This window comes from Delphinus delphis, chromosome 2 (assembly GCF_949987515.2).
Source record: "Delphinus delphis chromosome 2, mDelDel1.2, whole genome shotgun sequence".
NCBI classification, from domain to species: domain Eukaryota; kingdom Metazoa; phylum Chordata; class Mammalia; order Artiodactyla; family Delphinidae; genus Delphinus; species Delphinus delphis.
In genome coordinates, this window is record NC_082684.1 from 86,789,706 (window position 1) to 86,811,998 (window position 22,293).

The 22,293-nt window shown below is 37.6% G+C and overlaps 1 protein-coding gene across 3 annotated transcripts in view; it reads left to right on the forward strand.

Moving 5' to 3' along the window:
• The first annotated feature begins 316 nt into the window (after positions 1–316).
• The window catches only part of TMEM62 (transmembrane protein 62), a 33,866-nt gene continuing 11,889 nt past the window's right edge, over positions 317–22,293 (forward strand). The window contains exons 1-9 of one of the 3 annotated variants that reach the window (XM_060005101.1): positions 317–890; positions 1,164–1,275; positions 2,437–2,574; positions 4,809–4,854; positions 9,058–9,199; positions 11,683–11,807; positions 11,955–12,077; positions 15,234–15,389; positions 18,252–18,411. In XM_060005101.1, coding sequence (XP_059861084.1) covers positions 711–890; positions 1,164–1,275; positions 2,437–2,574; positions 4,809–4,854; positions 9,058–9,199; positions 11,683–11,807; positions 11,955–12,077; positions 15,234–15,389; positions 18,252–18,411 — 1,182 coding nt within the window. In that variant the 5' untranslated portion in view covers positions 317–710. Of the gene's footprint in view, positions 891–1,163; positions 1,276–2,436; positions 2,575–4,808; positions 4,855–9,057; positions 9,200–11,682; positions 11,808–11,954; positions 12,078–15,233; positions 15,390–18,251; positions 18,412–22,293 lie in introns of those variants that run through there. The other 2 variants (XM_060005102.1, XM_060005103.1) reach the window with 2 other exon arrangements.

A 22,293-nucleotide genomic window follows, 5' to 3' on the forward strand; every position in this document is an offset into this window, starting at 1 on the left:
TGGTTAGATAAATTAAGGGCAGGGCCCTAATGTAATTCTTCTCTTGTACCTGGCCCATAGGAAGTATTTTAAAATGTATTAAATGAATGGCACACCACCGTATTAGACTAGTATGCAACCAAGTGCACATGAAATCAGTTTCAGGAAAAAACAACTTTCACAAAACATACGGATTAAATCTATAGAAAACCTACAGAGCGACTTTGTTAATAATCAGAAGGAACCAGAGAAAGCCACCTGCCACATGTGTGCAGCAATTTTTAAAAGGCGTCCTCATACATACTTTAATTCTCACAACAACCCTGTGAAGTACGCTCGGTAGGTATTAACTCTGGTTTGCAAGGAAACCGATCACCGAGGTCCGGCATGATTGACTAAGGCGGAGTCAGGACGCTAGCCTCCGCCTCCCAGACCCGGGCTCCTTCCCTGCCACCCCAAGGCTACTGCGAGTGGCGCTGGGGGCGGGGGGGGGGGGTGTCAAGGTTTTTTTTTTTTACCCCGCATTGCATTAGCAAACCGAGCCCAGAGCCGCGGGCGGCTTGCAGGTACACAGCCAGGCGCAGGTGCCAGCGCCGGCTGGCCAGACCGGCGCCGTAGGCCCCGCGACCATAGAGTCCGGAAGTGCGGCCAAAGCAGCTCCCGGTGGGCACCGCTCGGTCCCGGCCGGTCCCTGACCCGGCCCCGCACTCGCGTGCTGCGCCCCGGCGGGAATGGTCGCAGCGCTGGCCGTCAGGGTGGTCGCCGGGCTGGCGGCCGCGGCCTTAGCGGCAGTGCTCTTGGAGCACTACGGCCTGGCTGGGCCGCCCTCGCCACTGCCCCAGCCCCGCACCCCCCGGAGCCCGCACCCTGCGCCGGGCCTCGGAGCCAGCAACATCTTCTGGGGTCTGCAGGTGACGCAGCGGGAGCTCAGGCGGGGGCTGGGTGGGTGCAGAGCTGGCGCCGCGCGGTGAGACGCCAGCAGTTAACGCGGGGTCGCGACCCGCTCCTGTTTGGGCCCACACTCTGGGCTGGGGGAGAGGGGGTTGGTGCTCCGTCCTTCCCTGGGGGTTTCGTTGATGCACTGCGTCTTTGCCTTTTACTTCCGCCGGAGAGAGCCGCTGGGTCTCTGTTCGTGCTGCCTCCTCCTGACTCAGATATCTCTGTTTAACACCTGCTTTCGGCAGATATCCGACATTCACCTGAGCAGGTTTCGCGATCCAGGCAGAGCTGTAGACTTAGAGAAGTTCTGTTCTGAAACTATTGACATCATTCAACCAGCTCTCGTCCTAGCAACAGGTAGGGAGGATTGCCGTGCTGTCATGTTGTTCTGTGGTCCGGATGGTAGAATGAAAACAGGGCTGCAGCCTTTTAATTTGGGGACGTTAGGGGAACTTTAGCTACAGCCTCAGGTGAGTCCTCCTCCTGTAGAGGAGATAGGATATTATAATTTCCTTTGTCTATGGATAACTGAGTCAAGATCCGGGCTAAATGACTTGCCATAGCAAGGTTTTGGCCAAGCGGTGGAAGCAAGGCTCATGATTCTCGCGTTAGTGTTCCGTCTGCCGTCTGTTATCTGTTTTTTGTTGTCGTTATTGCAGCTCTGGATTTGAGAGAGACTTAGAGAAAGCCCCTTAACCAGAAATGAAAAGTTCTGCTTCTCCTCCTCTTCCTCTTCTTTTTTTTTTCTTAACTTTTCCATTTTCCTTACAGTATTAATCTTATATTGTCAGTTGTTTGAGGCTTCAGGTAACTCAGGACACTTTTTTTTTTTTTTCCATCCTTTGGTACTTCTGTGAGTTGGTTCCCTAGAGTGTTCAAACAACCCAAACCCTTTGCTCCCAACTGTGTTGGAGAAGCAGCTAAAGGAGCATCTACCCCGGCTCTTGGGGGATTCATCTTTCACCCACCTTACTGAAACACCTCTGCTGATATGATGGAGTCCTCATTTTATAGACAATCTCAATTTCAAATGTCTGTCTAGTTTCCCAGAAATTTTGGTATTTCATTTTCCAAACTACACCTTCCAGATTGTTTCTTGCCATAAAAATAATACTTGGTCAGATCACATATCCTGATTTGGGGTTTGGAAAATAAGGTTACCATAGATATTTACACCTTCCCAAAGTGTTGGAATTTCTTATTAAAGAGTTTTCATTTCATCAGAGTCTCAAGATGCATTTTGTACTGCTCCCTTTAAAGATACATTTTTCACAACCTATTTCTAATATCACAGGAAGTTAAATAGGCACTTGCTAACCTATAAGAAACAAATAAAGCCCGTGCTGAGAATCTTATTTTCAGTGGCTTGCTTTGGACAGAGATGGATTCATAAGTGGTTATGCTAATACATGTTGAGTACTTTAAATATCTTTGTTCTTCAGTGTGCATTAAAAAAAAATTGAACCCCCAGCCCAGCTTTATTTTGCATTGTTATTCAATTCTTATGTAAACCTACAGGAGACCTGACAGACGCCAAAACAAAGGAAAATTTGGGATCTAGGCAGCAGGAGGCAGAATGGCAAACTTACCAGGGTATTCTGAAGAAGACAAGGGTCATGGAAAAAACCAAGTGGCTCGATATCAAAGGAAATCATGGTAAGAGTCAAGTCCCAGTTATAATTAAGACTAGATTTTTTTCCTTCAGGAGCCTAGATTCTCCAATTTAAATTGTAAAATTACAAAATGGGACATTGTAACATAAGCTTAAGTATACTAAAGGCCACAACTGTGAAATTCAATGATAATATGTGATTTTAAAACTTCAGATGTCACTGTTAGACCTTGAGGGGGAAACTGGTATGGTTTCTTTCTTCTTTACATGGAAGAAAAGCATATAGCAAAATCCATGCAGATGGATGTTTAAAAAGATATAATTTTGCTAAGTGAAAGAAGCCAAACCCATAAGTCTACATTACTGTATAATTCCATTTATATGACATTCAAGAAAAGGCAAAACTATAGACAGAGAACAATCTGTGGTTGCAAAGGGTTGAAGATGGAGGGAGAGGCTGACTAAAAAGAGGCATCATGAGATAATTTTGCGGGGTAATAGAACTGTTCTGTATGTTGATTGTGGTGGTAGATACGTGACTATGCATTTGTCAAAATCCATAGAACTGTACATCACAAAGATTGAATTTTGCTGTATATATATTTAAAAATTAAAATTACAAATATATTCCAATATGCATGGAGAGAGAAATGGATAACCCCTTCCCATTTTTTAGACTATGATTGTTGTGTTAATAAGGAATTGAACTGTTTTCCAAGAGTCCTGATGGTAGATCTGTTTGTTTCATAAAGGTTGACTTTCTTATTGGTTACTTAAGTATTTCATTTGTTTGCTTCACTTGATTATTCATTGCTGATGAGTACCTATTTATATATTTTTTAAAAAGCTATCTTTTAAAATTCTATCTGGTGAAATACACAGCTATTGGTTAGATCGAAAAATCCCTCTTTATAAAAACAGTTGACCCTTGAAGAACGTGGGGGTTAGGGGCACTGACCCCCAAGCAGTCAAAAATTCGGATATAACTTTACAGTCGGCCCTATGCATCTGCAGATTCAACCAGCCAAGGATCTATGTAGTACTATAGTATGTATGTATTGAAAAAAATCTGCATATAAGTGGATTGACATAGTTCAAACCTGTGTTGTTCAAGGGTCAACTATAGTTCTTACAAAGCAGCTAGAAATTATAAATTAAAAATAGGATTCTGGCTTACAACTTTCTCTGGTATGTTTACATTCCCTTTTTTCCCTGATCTTAATTAAGGGTACAAGTCAAATTCTTTTGCAATAAAAGCAAATCTGTGTATATTAAAAAAGTTTTCCAAGCCAAACTACTGATATATTTAAAGTAACAAATATCAAATGGAGTTTTGTGATTAAATGATTTGGATAGTCCTTTGGAGTTCATAATCATTTAATTTGACTTGTATAGGCATAAATGCTTATGGTATATATGTGTGTGTGTGCGTGTGTATATATATATATAAATCTTTATTAAGATTTAACTATAATAGGGAGTTCTTTGGTGGTCTAAATGTTAGTATTCGGCACTTCACTGCCGTGGCCTGGATTCAATCCCTGATTCAGAAACTGAGATCCCACAAGCCATGCAGTGTAGCCAAAAAAAAAAAAGAAGATTTAACTCTAACAGAATTGTTCTCTTAGCAAGAGGATTATATACACAATAATATTTCTTTTGGCCTAAATTGAGCTTTCAGCTTACTTTCTAAGGTTATTAGAAATGTTGTGGATTCTTGGAAGTCAAAGCTGATAAACAATTTTAGCCTATTGCAACCAAGCAATCAAGCTCTATGAAATTATTATATTTCCAGATAAGTATTCTATGATGTCCTTAACCTTTTCCCTTACCATTATATAACTTCTTTGTTACTGAATCTTTTTTAAGATTTAAAAAGAGGGGCTTTGGCCCTGTTATCAAAGTCATCTGCTGTTTAGAAGCCCATGACATGGATCCATATATCAGGCATGAATCCAGTCCTTCCTGGCTTCCAGAATCACACAATTAAAACAGCAGCAACAGTGGTCCAGTCTTATAACTTCAAATTGATTTATTCTGAGTAGTACATAATTCAAAATATTTATTGTTCTTCAGTATACTATGTGCTTTAGATAAGTTTCCAGATAACCTGAATTCTATTATCAAGTTTTAAAAATTAAAATTAAATGCCAATCTAATTAATTGGCATCTATCATCTAAAGTGTTATTGAAAGAATTGTCATTTTTCTTTAGTCATTAATATGTTTGCATTTTTCTTTTTAATATAGATGATGTTTGCTCTTTTCTTTTTAATTAGATGCATTCAACATTCCAAGTCTGGAGAGTGTTGAGAATTATTACAGGTACTGTAATGAACAGACGACAGACCACAATGTAGAGTCTGTTACAGGGAGGGTGCAATCAATTCACTGAATGGGTGAAAACATTTTTTAACAGAGAAAAGAACCTCTGGTAATTTAGAAAAGGAGCCTTTTAGTTTATTATTATTATTTTGGTGATTCATTTTTTGTTTGTTTGCTTGGACCTCTTCTTTTTATACTTTTTAAAAAAATATTTATTTATTTTTGGCTGCACTGGGTCTTCGTTGCTGCATGAGGGCTCTCTCTAGTTGCAGTGAGCAGGGGCTACTCATCATTGCGATGCGTGGGCTTCTCATTGCAGTGGCCTCTCTTGTTGTGGAGCATGGGCTCTAGACACACGGGCTTCAGTAGTTGTGGCATGCAGGCTCAGCAGTTGTGGCTCGCGGGCTCAGCAGTTGTGGCTCATGGGCTCTAGAGTGCAGGCTCAGTAGCTGTGGTGCACGGGCTTAGTTGCTTCACGGCAAGTGGGATCTTCCTGGACCAGGGATCGAACCCATGTCCCCTGCATTGGCAGGCGTATTCTCAACCACTGCGCCACCATGGAAGTCCCTTTTATTCTTTTTTTTTTTTTTTTTTTTTTTTTTTTGCAGTACACGGGCCGGGCCTCTCACTGTTGTGGCCTTTCCCGTTGCGGAGCACAGGCTCCGGACGCGCAGGCTCAGCGGCCATGGCTCACGGGCCCAGCCGCTCTGCGGCATGTGGGATCTTCCCAGACCGGGGCACGAACCCGTGTCCCCTGCATCGGCAGGCGGACTCTCAATCACTGTGCCACCAGGGAAGCCCCCTTTTATTTTTATTTCATATACTTTAATGCTTTTTGTCGACTAATGGTACTTTTAATATTCTATAAGACTTTTTTTTTTTTTGCCATGGATGCACAGAATAAACCGTTTAGATCAGAGCTTGTCAACCAGAGTACTGTGGATTTTAATAATGCTGAGATACTGATTCTCTTAGCCTCTGGGGTGGCCGAAGAGCCCAGTTGTTCACCCCTTGCTGGTTTGTCCAGTATGTCATACAAATATTAAAAAAAAATTTTATGTGCATGAATATGAAAAAGGCAATGAATATGAAAGGATATTTAAGTTAGAAAGCCCATTCTCTAGTTTTACTATATTGGAATTCTTCTTTTGGCTGTAATTTCACTTTCTGTTCCAGGGTATTCAGTAGCTTTGTTTTACACTGTCAGTCCGTCAAGTAGCAAGTCTTAAGAGCCTATGATTAGTTGGATAGTGTGAGAGATACAAGAGCTAATATTAAAAAATATGGCCTCTAGCTTCAAGTAAGTCTAGCTACGGGAGATAAAAATTGTTCAGGAAACAATTAGAAAAGAATGTGAAAAAAAAAACCATGAAGGAATGGCTGTGAAATGCTAGATTATTTATTTATTTATTTTTATTTTATTTTATTTTTTTTTTGCGGTACGCGGGCCTCTCACTGTTGTGGCCTCTCCCATTGCGGAACACAGGCTCCAGATGCACAGGCTCAGCAGCCATGGCTCACGGGCCCAGCCGCTACGCGTCATGTGGGATCCTCCCGGACCGGGGCACGAACCCGTGTCCCCTGCATTAGCAGGCGGACTCTCAACCACTGTGCCACCAGGGAAGCCCTAGATTATTTATTACACTTAATTATCACTATGAGAAATCAGAAAAGGCAGAGGTTATCATGGGGTGGACATAGAGCAGCCTTTATTTTTTATTGAGATATAATTGACATATAACATTGTGTAAGTTTAAGGTATACAGTGTGTTCATGTGATACATTTATATATTGCAATATGACTGTCACCATAGGGTTAGCTAATAACCCTATCACAAGTGACACAGTTACTGTTTCTTTTTTTGTGGTGAGAACAATTAAGGTCTGGTCTGTTAGCAACTTTGAAGTTTATAATACAGTATTGTTGACTATAAGTACTATACTGTGCTTTAGATCTCTAGAACTTACTTATCTACTAGCTGCAAGTTAGAGAAGACTTTGTAAAAGAAGTGAAAATTGTGTCCAGTCTTAAAAAAGACGGGTAGCATTTGGAGAAGTAAGAAATTCTGAGGGGTATATTTTGAAAGGATTAGTATAAACAGAGCTTTAGTTGCATGCCACAACTAAAAGATCCTGCATGTTGCAACTGAAAGATCCCACATGCTGCAACGAAGATCCTGCATGCCACAATGAAGACCCGATGCAGCCAAATAAATAAATTTAAAAAATTAAAAAATACATTAAGAAAGCTGGAATGAGCTTTTGGGGGGCAGTAAGGAAACTGCTATCACCAGAATAAAGGTTCATATTGAGGATTGGTGTGACACTGGGTAGATAGTGTAGAGCCAATTTATGGAGGTGTCAAGTGACAAGTGACAAGCACAAAAATTTAGATGTGATGGGTAATAGTTTATAATCCAGTATAGGTTCCTAAGGAGATAAGTAACAATGAAAATAGTATTTTATAAAGGGCAGACACACAACAAAATAGGGATAGGGATAAAAAGAAAAAGAGAGAGATTAGAGTTGTGTAGACCAAATCGAAGAATCCTGCAGCAGTCTAACCATCATAAGGAAAAGGCCTGAAATGAATATAAGACATACCTGTCTGAAAAAGGGTCATGGATATGGGGATGGTGACATTAATTTGAGGATGGTAGGTCAAAAAGCATTAGTTAACATATAACTAGAGTCATCTTAACTTGGAAGAGGAGGTTGTCCTCTTTTGTTAATGTGAGGAAGGAAAAGGACAGAGATGAAAATCTTTCACTTCTTATTAACTGTTTGTATCTTTGATGGCGACTGTGGGAATGGGCTTAACAGACATTTTCAAAGAATCAGTAGGACTTAGGGACTGATTAGTTATTGGGAAGGTAAAATTATTAGTCACTTTAAAGTTTCTTACCTTTATATTTTTGTTTCTAACCACCTAAACTTTATCCGGATTTAATATGTGACATTTTGCTAGAGATGTAGACATTACAGAAATATCAACTGGAAGGAAAAAAATCTTAAGGTTAAATCTTGATCTCTACAATGACTCAGAGATGCCAAAATCCAGAATTCAAAAACTATTGTATATTTTAACCTCTGCTTTCAAGTAGTTGGATTTTATTTTAGATAGTTGGATTTTAATATGTCAAAAATGTAGGAAATAAAACAACATATGTAAGATTATAAGATCCTGAAGAATAACTCTGAAAACAAACTAACCAGGAAAAATATAAATACAAATCTTAATGAGGAAAAAACCCTGAAATAGAAATTCAACATATACCAAGAGGAGCTAATTGACTATTAATTGTAATATCTATGATAATATATTTATTTATGATATATTTGTTGGCTGTTGCTTAAAAATAGCTCCCTGATAGCACATTAAATTTCAGAAGTTTATTTGTATTTTTTTCATATGTGCTCTTAGGTAAAACATCATATAAGACACTTAGATATTTTCTTATAATGTTCTGACATTTGAATAATAAAGGTATGCTCCAAATATAATCTATACTTTCTTTCACATTTATTCAATAAATACTTAATGAGTGCCGACGCTGTGTACTCTGTTACCCATCTTTACTCTCCAACTTTCTGGACACTTGAATACTGTTGATACTTAAGGTGGTGAGGACTTTCATTACTGGATGTGGACCCTGTGTATGTTTTCAATATATTTTTAGGAACCGATAAAAGATTTACTGGCCCAGACCTAACATTTTTCTCCTGGCTTGATGACTTCATCTTTGCAAGGCTTTATTGTGACTTAAGCCTCTGCAGTCCTGTTTCAAGAAGTAAACAGTTGTATCTCACTATACCAAGAATTCTGCTAGGTACTTAGAAGGCCCTCACTAAAATTTTTGATGATTGATAAATACCATTTCCCTGGATTCTGACTAATCTCTTTTAAAATGTTTAGTGGACCACCTAAATTAGCCACGTACTTCTCTGCTTTGCTTGGTGACCTTGTGCTTGGTTACTGATGAATATGTTTGCCTGAATCTTTGGAGACAATGGGAGAAAATCTTTAAAATTTCTTTTAATCGATGTATCCATTGTGGATCTAGTTTTGTGTATTTCTCTGTCAGATCATGGAAATTTCCTTTTCAAAGGGAGGCAAAATATAGTGTGATATTAGGGCAGGAATTTAAACTCATTCTGTTATTTTATGATTACACTAAAACTTTCCTGTCTTGTATTTTTTAGGAAATATTCTGCTGTACGTAGGGATGGCTCTTTCCATTACGTCCACAGTACTCCCTTTGGCAACTATTCTTTCATCTCTTTGGATGCCACCGTAAATCCAGGGCCTAAGAGACCTTTTAATTTCTTTGGAATTTTAGATCAGGTACAGTAAAAAATCTCACTTCCCTTTGCAGCTAACCTATTTTATCTTTTCCCAGATACATGCGGCTCACTTAAAGTTATACTAGGTAAACAAGTTCTTATCTAGAAATGCTTGAGGAAAATTCTGCTGTGGTTACAGGTATGGCTAGAAGAAATTACCGACTACTTGAACCCTATTATTGTTATCCCTGTCCTTGTTCCAAAATCTGGGAAAGCAGTACCTCACATTTTACATTAATTCAGTAAACAGTTGTTAAATATGTACTGGGACTTCCTTGGTGGTCCAGTGGTTAAGACTCCTTGCTCCCAATGTGGGAGACCAGGGTTTGATTCCTGGTCAGGGAACTAGATCCCGCATGCCACAACTAAGAGCCCGCATACTGCAACTAAAAGAGCCCTTATACTAAAACGAAGATCCTGCATGCCGCAACTAACCCAGCGCAGCCAAATAAATATTTTTAAAAAATAAAATAAATATGTACTAAGTGCAGGATGCACTTTGCAAGGCGCAGGGCATACAGCTTTGTATACTATATGGTATATTCCTAAATCCCCACAGTTGCCATTTCTAACTAATGGTCTATATTTTTTTGGTACGAGAAGGGCAACCATCGAAGTAAATGAGTTTTCTTTTTTTTTTTTTTCCCATTTATTTTTTGTCTGCATTGGGTCTTCATTGCTGCATGCGGGCTTTCTATAGTTGTGATGAGCGGGGGCTACTCTTCTTGCGGTGTACTTGCTACTCTTCCTTGCGGTGCACGGGCTTCTCATTGCAGTGGCTTCTCTTGTTGCAGGGTACGGGCTCTAGGTGTGTGGGCTTCAGTAGTTGTGGCACGTGGGCTCTATAGTTGTGGCTCGTGGGCTCTAGAGCCCAGGCTCAGTAGTTGTGGTGCACGGGCTTAGTTGCTCCACGGCATGTGGCATCTTCCCAGATCAGGGATCGAACCTGTGTCCCCTGCATTGGCAGGCAGATTCTTAACCACTGCGCCACCAAGGAAGTCCTAAATAAGTTTCTTTTAAAGTATTTTTCGTTAAGCTCGGTGAAAATTGTTGCTGGATTAAAACTGTATGGAAAGTCTCATCTGAGAACCTCTAATTATTTCTTGGTACGGCAAATGTCAACTCATTATTGAGCACGTGCCCAAATGCAAGACATATGTGTCCATATATAAGAATACAAGGGTGATAAGATCAAGTGCTTGGCCTCTTAGAATATTTAATGTACTGGTGGGGCTTAAGACCTATACAGAAATAACTATAATAAAAGGCAGAATTTGCTAAGTGCTGAAAGATTTAAAGTGATATGAGGGTTCAAAGAAACTTGAGCAGAATATTGTTAAATGCTTTGGGTTTATTAGGCATTTTATTTAAGGAAGGTATATTTTGTTTCCTGTCTACTGAGTGTCTTTAGACAGAGTTGATCAGCTTATTATTTTAAAGCCTACCCCTTAGAATAGTGTTTTTTAAGGTATGATTTGATAATCTGCATGAAAAGCAGCTGTTTTGTAAAATGCAGGTTCCTAGGCTTTGTCTGAGACTTAACGAATTAGAAACTCTGAAAGTAGGGCCCAGGAATTCATTGCTATAAGCACTTTGGAGATAATATTAATGTATATATTTATATATACAAGTTATTTTAGAAATCATCTTTATGAGGGATGGTTTACAGACAATAAAATGCACTCATTTTGAGTATTTGAAGAGCTTTGACAAATGTATATACTGGTGTAACTGTCAGCACAATCAAGACAGAACATTTCCATTACCCCAGAAAGTTCTCTTGTGTTGTTAGTCTTCACCTGCAGTCCCAGGGAACCACTGATGGGTTTTCTGTCAGTATAGATTAGCGCTGTTTGTTCTAGAATTTTACATAAATGAAATCATACAGTAGGTACTCTTGTGTCTGGCCTCTTTTGCTTAGTATGTTTTTGAGATTCATCCCTATTACTGTGTATATCCTTTTTACTGCTGAGTAGTATTCCGTTGTATGGGTATGGATATACTGCAATTTTTTGGTGGTTTCTAGTTTTTGTCTGTTATGAGTAGAATGTTGTAAATATTCAGGTACAAGGCTTTCTGTGGACATATGTTCATCTTGTTTTAGAAGTTTAGTTTCAATATCCTCTTTATTAATTGCACTGTGGTATACAGGGCTGAAAAGATTAGTGGTTCTTCTTCATTGCTGCAAAGAAATTTATAAATAAAGAAAAAAATTTATGTAATTTAAAGATTGTTTATTTCTGTTTCTTTATCTATCAAATGGGAATAATCCCTGTCCTCCTTAGTGCAGAGTTATTTTTAGGATCAAATGAATTGTATGTTTAAACAGTTTGAAACTTACAGAGGTCCATACAGGTCACTGGTTAGTAGGGTTTAAGCTTTAGACGTAATATTATAAAACCTCAAGGGAGTTGTGTAACCTCTTGACATTAGATTTCAGCCTGAGCTCTAATTAAAGCTCCTTCTGTTTTTCTCTGATTTCAGAAACAGATGGAGGATCTTTCATTACTGGCCAAGGAAAGTAGTCGGAGCAACCACAGTATTTGGTTTGGACACTTCACAACATCCACTATCCTTTCTCCATCACCAGGAATTCGGTCCATAATGAGGTGAGGCAAGCTTCCAAAATCAAAATGAATTGCTTTTAATTCTTTTATGTTGTTCTACGTATCTTGCTTTTCTGAAGAGATATTTTTATTAGTTTGGCATCACAAGTTATCTTTGTTCATTTATTTCATTTATTTTTCATTGGTTAGTTCGGCTACAGCTTATTTGTGTGGGCACCTCCACACACTTGGTGGACTGATGCCTGTTTTGCACACTCGTCACTTCCAGGGCACTTTGGAACTTGAGGTGGGAGACTGGAAGGATAACAGAAGGTAAGGGAACTACCCCACAGAATACAACTTATACGTGTAAGTTTTGCTAAAGCAATGATAGTTTTCTGATCACTATCATGAGTGAGTGATCCCAGTTAAGGAAAAACATGTGATATCTCTATGTTTTTGAAGGAATATATGTATCTGGCAGTCTTTATCCTTATGCAAAAACTTTGTTGCAGCAATTATGTTTGCCATCACTATGTTATGTTGGCTTTTCAAATGCATCCTCTAGGAAATAGTTCTCAAAATCTAGTATACACGAGATCTGTGGAGGAGCTTATGAAAAATAAAAATTACCAGGCCCTGTCTCTAGAGATTTTGGGTGTGTTGGTCTGGGTTAGGACACAAGAAACTGCTTTTTTTTAAAAAGCCCACCAGATGCTCAATGGACCATACTTTGAGAAACACTAGGGCTAGAAATACGTCATCTTTTTCCCTGAATTTGATATTTGCCTTTCTAGTTATTGCTACAACATGTTAGTGATTTAAGTTCTTCAAACAGATTATAGTTGGTTTTATTAAGGTTAAAGTCTTTTAAAAATTATTATTATTAAACACTTTTTTAATTGAAGTATAGTTATACAATATTATGTAAGTTACAGTTGTACAGTATAGTGATTCACAATTTTTAAAGGTTATACTCCATTTATAGATATTATAAAATATTGGCTGTATTCCCTGTGCTGTTCAATATATCCTTGTAGCTTATTTTATATGTAATAGTTTGTACCTCTTAACCCCTACCTCTATCTTGCCCCTCCTCCCTTCCTTCTCCCCACTGGTAACCACTAGTTTGTTCTCTATATCTGTAAGTCTGTTTCTTTTTTGTTATATTCCCTAGTTTGTTGTATTTCTTAGATTCCACATGTAAGTGGTATCGTACAACATTTGTCTTTCTCTGTCTGACTTACTCACTTAGCATGATACCCTCCAAGTCCATCACTGTTGCAACTGGCAAAATTTCATTCTTTTTTTATGGCTGAGTAGTATTTCATTGTATATGTACCACATCTTGTTTATCCATTCTTCTGTTGATGGACACTTAGGTTGCTTCCATATCTTGACAATTGTAAATAATTCTGCTATGAACATTGGGCTGCATGTATCTTTTCAAATTGGATATATACCCAGGAGTGGAAATGCTGGGTCATATGGTAGATCTAAGGTTAAAGTCTTCTGAAGAGAAAACATAACTTATTTATCAAAAGGATACAGTATAGTTAAATATATATTTATTGAGAAGAACGAAATAGATATATTGGAGAATAACTAAGTGCAAGTTTAAATATAAATAAGTATCATCTCATTGTTTTTTATCAATTGCTCTTTAACTTAGTCAAACCCAATGCTATGAAGATATTAGGTACTTAGTGAATATTTGTTGAGCTGAATATGTTATCTTTCTAATAACTACAGTTGATCTTTGAGCAACACGGTTTGAACTGTGCAGGTCAACATATACTCAGATGTTTTTCACAAAATACTACAGTACCACACAATCTGTGGTTAGTTGAATCTGTGGATGTGGAACTGAGGATACAGAGGGCTGATTGGGAAATTATACTCGGATTTTCTACTGCTTGGGGGTCGGTGCCCCAACGCCTTCATTGTTCAAGGGTCAACTGTACTCCCATTCATTAAAAAGCAGCTTTATATCTTGGAAGGAACTTATTCATTTCAGTTGGCTTTTCTAGAAACTGTATAAGAGCTATGCTTGAAGCCTGTGATTAGTTGGCAACTGTAATTACTTTAAACTAAGACCTGTCTGTTCATGACTGTGAGGCTGTGGGCTGGGCTGGAATTGCCTTTACCAGGTAGCCTTCCTTACCCTTGATCAGCTTCTTTATTTCTTATAAATGCTACAGTTACAAGTTAAGTGATGTTAATTATGGAGCCATTTCCTTTCTTTCTCTTCCCACCTGCTCTCCTGTATTCCAACCCTGGGGTTTTATTTGGAGTTTGTTTTACTGAAAGGACCTAACCTTTACCTGCCCTTATAAACGTTTAAATTATATTAGTACAATAGAAGAGGTTTTTTTTTTTTTGGCTGTGTCTTGTGGGATCCTAGTTCCCCAACTGGGGATAGAACCCCGGCCCTCAGCAGTGAGAGCATGGAGTCCTAACCATTGGACTGCCAGGGAATTCCCTAGGAGAGTTTTTAAAAACAGTTAGTGTATTAGTAATGTTAGACTAGGCTTTGTTGTGGATGCAAATAAATCTAGAAATATCAATGGCTTAACACAACAGATGTTTATTTTTTCATTTATGTAAATCAGTATAAGTCAGGGAAATTCTCCTCCATGGGGTAACTCAGGGATTCAGACTTCCTCCGTCTTATAATGTGACTATTTCAACACCTCAATTCCAGGGCAGGCAAGAGATCACAGAGAACTCATATCCATCCTTAAGTACTTTGGACCAGAAGTGTGATACGTGTCACTTCTGTTCACAGCCCATTGGCCAGAACTAGTCACATGGCCCCAACCTAATACCAGGGAGACTGGGAAATGCAGGGGAGCACGTGGAGTATTTGGTGAGCACTATTGTTTCTGCCATAGCTAATCATTTCTCTCCTTAGTTCTAAAAGTTAGAAAATACAAAACTTTGGTTACTTTTTAGTGAATAGTTTTACCTTTCATTGTGCATTTAGAAAATCAAAACCACTTAACTTTTGCTGTTTTCTTTGAAATTATAGAAATAAAAGTTTAAAAGAAGAATTAAAGGTTTCTAAGTGTGTTTATTTTAATATTTTATGTAGCATTGTTGATGGGATGAAGAATGTCAGATATTATTAGACTTATGATGAATGTTTTAGGTTCAAAATAGTCTTAAAGTATAGAAATCAAATGACTTAATTCAACAAACATTTATTTAAAAATTAAAGAGTACATGCTATGTACCAGGCATTGTTCTAGGACACAGTAAAAATTCATTGCTTCAGTCAGATCCCAGTTGTGACACATGTCACATGTGCCAAAATGTATAAAGTGATAAGGGCAAGGGAAGAAAGAGGAACAATATTATTTACTCTGCATTCAAATTCATGATCTCAGAAAGTATAGTTTTATCGTTTTACATTTGTTCTGTATATATCCTTCAGGCCGTCTTATAATATGAAGTAACTAAATTACCTTATTGTCCTCTGGTGTCTAGGTACCGGATCTTTGCTTTTGATCATGACCTCTTTAGCTTTGCAGATTTGATCTTTGGCGAGTGGCCTGTGGTTCTTATCACTAATCCTAAATCACTCCTCTATAGTTCTGCTAAACATGAACCACTAGAAAGACTCCTTCACTCAACACACATCAGGTATGTAGCAGTTTTTCAGAATTTACTTTCAGTTTGATATTGATGAAGAGTAAGTTATTGTGATTGCATTCTTATGTGAAAGCTATGAGATGCTCTACTTTAGTTTTCTCAGCAATCTAAACATTATATAAATTGCCTACTGTTTCATTCCTATTCAGTTAAAAAGTATATAATTTTTAAGCTGCTGAAATAAAAAAAATCTAGAAACCCATAATCCTACCATTATTATTTTTGTCTTTTATTCTTGCTTTTTTATATGCATGGTTTTACATTGCTGTAATCATAATGTACCTATTCATTTGTATCCTACTTTAAAAAATTTACATCATATATCAGAAGTATATATTTTTTTGTTTTGCTACATAGCCTTTCAAAAAAGCAAAAGCTATGTAAACCTTCCGGAATTGAAAAATCATTTGGCATATGAATTTGACAGTGCATATAAATAGAATCTTTTTTTTAATTTATTTTTTATTGAAGTATTGTTGAATTACAATGTATTAATTACTTCTGAGAGCAAAGTGACTCAGTTATACATGTATATATTCTTTTTCATATTCTTTTCCATTATGGTTTATCACAGGATATTGAATATAGTTCCCTGTGCTGTACTGTAGGACCTTGCTGTTTACCCATCCCATATATAACAGTTTGCATCTGCTAATCCCAAACTCCCAGTCCTTCCCTCCCCCACCCCCTCCCCCTTGGCAACCACCAGTCTATTTTCTATGTCCCTGATTCTGTTGCTGTTTCATGGATAGGTTAATTTGTGTCATATTTTAGATTCCATATATAAGTGATACTATATGGTATTTGTCTTTCTAACTTCACTTAGTATGGTAATCTCTAGTTGAATGCATGTTGCCGCAGATGGCATTATTTCGTTCTTTTTTATGACTGAGTAGTATTAAATAGAATCTTAATGAGACATTAACATTCCTTTTGCAAAGAGACATAACCTTTTGCAAACATAAGGGCACTTGTTTTAATATACTCTTTTAAATTTTATTTTGAAAAGCAGTACAACATAACTTTTGGAAAATAGAGTAATGGGATTATATGTGTATCCCTGTCCCACTCCCCCCCCATACCCCAATAGAACTATTATTAACATGAGTTTTCCTTCTCAGGCATTCTCTTTCAGGCCTGTATTTACACAGTCGTAATCATAGGGCACCGTGTATTCTAATTGCTATTTTTTTTCTGTCAACAGAGAGAATGGACCACAGTTTAACCATTTTCCTATCTTATTGGTGAACTTTCAGATTTTTTTCTAATTTGAGGATGAACATCTGATGCATATAGATTCTTCCTTCATTTGAATAATTGCTTTAGATAGAGTTCTGGAAATAGGATTCTAGGTGAAATAGTTTGAATTCCTTTGTGACTGTTGATAAAGATTGCCTGATTACTTTTTTTTTTTGCAACTAAAATCATTATTCTTTTTCAGAAAATTGTGGTAAAATATACATAACATAAAATTTACCATGTTAAGCATTTTTAGTGGCAATAAGTACCTTTATATTGTTGTGCAACCATCATCACCATTTTTTTCAGCTTCCAAAACTGCAACTCTGTACCCATTGAACACTAACTCCCTATTCCCCCTCCCCCCAGCCCCTGGCAACCACCAATTCTACTTTCTGTCTCTATGAATTTGACAACTCTAGGTACCTCATAGGAGAATCATACAGTATTTGTCCTTTTGTGACTGGCTTTCTTTCATTTAGCATAATGTCCTCATCCATTTTGAAGCATGTTTCAGAATTTCCTTGCTTTTTAAGGCTGAGTATTCACTGTTTCATTGCATATATACACTACATTTTGTTTATCCATTCATCTGTTGATAGACATTTTTGCTTCTGCCTTTTCACTACTGTAAATAATGCTGCTATGAACATGGGTGTACAAATATGTGTTCCAGTCCCTGCTTTCAGTTCTTTGGGTATATATTCAGAAGTGGGATTGCTAGATCATGTGGTAATTCTATGTTTAATTTTCTGAGGAACCTCCACATTGTTTTCCACAGTGGCTGCGCCATTGCACATTCCCACCAGCAGTGCACAAGGTACCTGATTACTTTTTAAAACAGATACTAATTTATAATGTTACCAAGCAATATGAGTGCCAGTTTCACAGCACTCTTATCATTATTGGATATTGTACTTAAAAAAAAATTTACTAATTATTCTGGAAAAAAAGGGTACCAATACGCTTTAATTTATTTCTTTTGATCACTAGGTAAGTGGAACATACATCTCTTGGTCAGGTTTCTTGATAGGAGCTGGATATCAGATTTAGATTTAGAATAGTTTCTAATTTCTCACCAATTCAGGTTGACTGAATTATACAACTCCAGAAGCCACCATTTAGAAAGAAACCAGATCATATGAAGAGTGTCATATGAACATTTGTACAATGTAATGGTCTGCCTTACCGTTGTCCCTCGGTATCTCTGGGGGATTGGTTCCAGGACCCCCTGGGAATACCAAAGTGTACAGATGCTCAAGTCCTTTATATAAACTGGTGTAGTATTTGCATATAACCTATGCACATCCTCCCTATACTTTAAATCATATCTAGATTATTTATAATACCTAACACAATGTAACTGCTATGTAAATAGTTGCTGGCGAGAGGCAAATTAAAGTTTTGCTTTTGGGAACTTTCTTGAAATTTTTCTTTTCTGAATATTTTCGATCCATGGTTGGTAGAAACCACAGGTTCCACATCCCAGTAACTCGCAGATCAACCAACGGAAGGCCAACTGTACTTACATCTTTTCGGGTTATAATAGGGTTATTCTTCTTTATAAAAACAATGCCAAATACCTAAAACCATGCATTTATGCTCTCATTTTAGAGTCTTGGTGTTTTCCTTATCTTCCATTACTTCAGTCGCAGTTAAGATTGATGGAGTTCATTTAGGGCAAGCTAGTCATTTGTCTGGTCCTATTTTCATACTAAAGTGGAATCCAAGAAACTACAGTAATAGGACACATAACATAGAAGTAATCGTCCAGGTAAGTTAGTAATTTTCAACTTGCTATGTGAATGATTAGGCTGTAACCACATTGAACTCCGATTTGTGTTTTGTTTTGTTTTGTTTTTGTCAATTGATAAGATGAAACTAAGTTAATAAATAATTTGAATACACTGGATTTAGTATGTTCTGAAAATGGACACTCAGGAATAATTCTACTTTTAGACTAAAAACTGGGCAGAGGACATGAGTGTGCAACTACTGGCTATAGTCCCCTCTTTTTATCCCCAGGGAATCATTGTTCTGTTTTCTTCCAACTTTGGCCAGAATCTTTTAATAATGGGAGCACATTCCCCAATATTCCTGAAGATAATAGAATAAGTCAGAAAACATAATATTTACGTATCCACGCCTTTGATTGCTGTCTCCAAGTATAGGAAATTGTGTCACTATTTTGAAAGCTCTAGGATAAATAATTTTTAAGGCATCCATCAAAGGGATTTTTGTTTGGGGAGTGGGCATTGATAGCACATGCAGTAACTGTCTGCCTGTCCCTTTTCTGATTCAGCTTGGGGAGCATTTAATTCACTAGACCTGCCAGAGTAGAAAGTGATCATCATCACCAAAATATAGCAGTTTCATCAACAATTTGAAACACTTTAGGGGATAGACTGTGCTAAAAAATTAGTTTCTGGAAAAAAAAATCTGTCAATTTCTACAACTTTATGATTTGATGAAGTTTTAAACTATTTAATCTTTTAATGTTAAGTCTTGGTTTGAAGATTATCAAGTAATCCTTCGGAAAACACATGTGATTATTTTCATTATCTTTTTTGTATGTGTCACAGAGAAGGATTTAGAGCAGGAAGGAGCTATTTACTGAGCTTCTTCTAAGGAGATGCCAGACACTTAGAATTTTTTACGAAATCTGTATAACAATCTTATGTGGTGGGTAGTTTTATCCCCAATTCATAGATGAGGAAACGAGAGAAGGCACTTTGCAGTACCACCCATCTTTTTTTTTTTGGGGGGTATGCGGGCCTCTCACTGTTGTGGCCTCTCCCGTTGTGGAGCACAGGCTCCGGACGCGCAGACCCTGCGGCCATGTCTCACAGGGCCCAGCTGTTCCGTGGCATGTGGGATCTTCCCGGACCCGGGCACGAACCCATGTTCCCTGCATCGGCAGGCGGACTTTCAACCACTGCACCACCAGGGAAGCCCAATACCACCCATCTTTGAAGGGTTCTGCTTAGGAGGAAGAAGACACTCATGGGTAGAAAGTGGAAGGAGGGACTCCTGGGGTTGAACTCCTTAATGTCTTTCATATTAGAAGTTGGCTCATTTTAAAAAGACTTGAAGGGCTTCCCTGGTGGCGCAGTGAGAGGCCCGCATACCGCAAAAAAAAAAAAAAAAAAAGACTTGAAGATACAAGTGCACATAGAATAAATTGTTCCCTATCTTTACAGTCATGGGGAAGAAGTAGGAGCAACCGTAGGAGACCTGCTCACTGTTGGAATGGGGAACTTCCAAATCTTTGGATTGCTTCCGAACCTCAGCTTCTGTAGTTTTATGAGGAAGAAACCATAGCTCACATTTCTTGAACCTTTCTGCCTGCTTAGTTGAATCCTTAGTAAAAATGTGAAATCACATATACTTTTTATATGTTTAACATTTCTTACGTTATTGAGGTAGAATTTATATTAAAAAACTCCATATATTTAAAGAGTACAATTTTGTGTGTTTTGACTTTCTTATACATCCTTAAAACCATTTCTACAATCAATATGATCTATCACCCTCAAAAGTTTTCTTATGTCCCTTTGCAACTGCCTTCCCTCCACCCTCATTTCCAGGCAACCACTGATCTGTTTTATGTCTATGAGTATAACTTTAAAAAATTAGTCTACTGAATATTAAACAGGGAACCTGTCCCCTCATTCATCAGTGAGAAAGTTCTGTCCTTTTAAATACAGTATACCATAGATAAGTCTGAAAGAAAAATTCATGGGAGAAGACATCGATTTATTATCTTATATTTTACCTATTCACTGTATTTATTGAATATCTGTAAAGTTCTGGGCAGCCTAGTACCAACTGGACCTTTAGATCGGTTCTCAGTGTGGTTTCTGAAGTAGTAGCGTCAGCATCACCTAGGAACTTGTTAGAAATCCCATCCCACACCTATGTATCAGAAACTCTGGAGATGGAACCCAGCCATCTGTTTTGACAGTCCCTCCAGGTGATTCTGATGTGCATTAAAGTTTGAGAACCAGAATTTAAGATTATTGTGCCTCCTTTGCCAATTTAAAGAGCAAACTCTAGAAATCTCTATATCTCAAAATTAAAGAAAATCTCTGCTTTAAAACAAGAACTTAAAAAAAACCCTAAGAACTTGTCATTCAGAGTTAGAACATTTGAGCAATAAAAGTTTGATAAACACCAGTACAAGTTCTTTTTGCTATTTTAAAACTTTTTATGATGAGGAATTTTTAAAATATATGAAAGAGATAATACTATAATAAATCTCCATGTATCCTTCACCCAACTTCAAAGATTATCAACTTTTGACCAGTCTTGTTTCATCTGTACTCCATCCACTTCTCTCCTCCCTGTACCACGATGTCATTTCATCTGTGTAAATATGACAGTATATATCTCTAAAAGATAAGAGCTATTTTAAAAAAAAGTCACCATAGTACCATATCACACCTGAAAAATTAACAGTAATTCCTTAATATCAAACTATCCAGCTAGTGTTCAGTTTTCTTATTTTGTCACATATAATTGCGTTTGGTTGGTTCAAATAAGAATCCAAACAAGGCTCAAATATTGCATTTAGGTGATTGTCTCTTCAGTGTCGTTTAACCTATAGGTTCCCTCTCCACCCTCCTTTTTTTTTCCCCTCTCAATTTGTTTTGCTTTGGAAACTGGATCTTTTATCCTGTACTGTTTCTGTATTCTGGATTTTTGCTGTTTATATCCATGTGTTATCATATAGCATGTTCCTCTACCCCATCTAGTTTCTATTACTGTAGTTAGATTTGAGGTTAGATCAGATCTGAGTCTGTTTTTTGGCAGGAATACTTCATTTGGTGTTTTATGCTTTTATCAGAAGCCTATAGTATCTGGTTGTCTCTCTTTTAATAATGTTAAGATTGATCAATGTATGCAGATATTGTTGACCCTACCCAGTGGTATGCTGGTAAATATTTAACAACCAGCTTGGGGCAGGTTTGAAGGGAGGACCCTGATTTGTAGCGTCTCCCTGATTTATACCAATTTCCATAGTATAAATATTTCTCCTGTAGCTGGTTTTAAGCTACTGACACATCAGCTGGTCTGCAAAATTCCTGAATATGTAGCAGTTGGCCCTTGTGGGTCAGTCAAGCCAGTACCAGCACACTGCAGGCTTATCCTCCATTCAGCTTTTCAGTACTCAACCAGCTTTTCACTGAGGGATTAGCACTTACTGATAATCTCAGTCTAGATCCATTATTTCATCAGAGTTATAAAATGGTGATATTCAAATTACACTCCTAATTATAGGAGTATTAATTAGAATAGTCCCACAAAGAAAAAATTTGCCTCATCTATTTGGTACCGAGATATAGAGTTCATACAGGAAAGGCAAGATAAATCTTCATTCTTCCTCCACCTTTCCTGTTCTAAACCAGTTTTCAAAGTAATGAGTTACTTCTCTAGCTTCTGCCAAAGGTAACTAAATGAGTCTTCTAGTATCATTATTAATTCATAGTTAAAAAATATATATATTTGGTACGTTTCAATCCATTGCATTTATTCTTTTTGATGCTCAATTGTTTGACTAGTGGGAGCCTCTCCAAGTTGGCCACTAAGTCCTTTGATACAATCCCTGTAGTCCTTGTTAGTTTTCTTGCTTTCTGGTAGAAGATGTTTCAAGTTC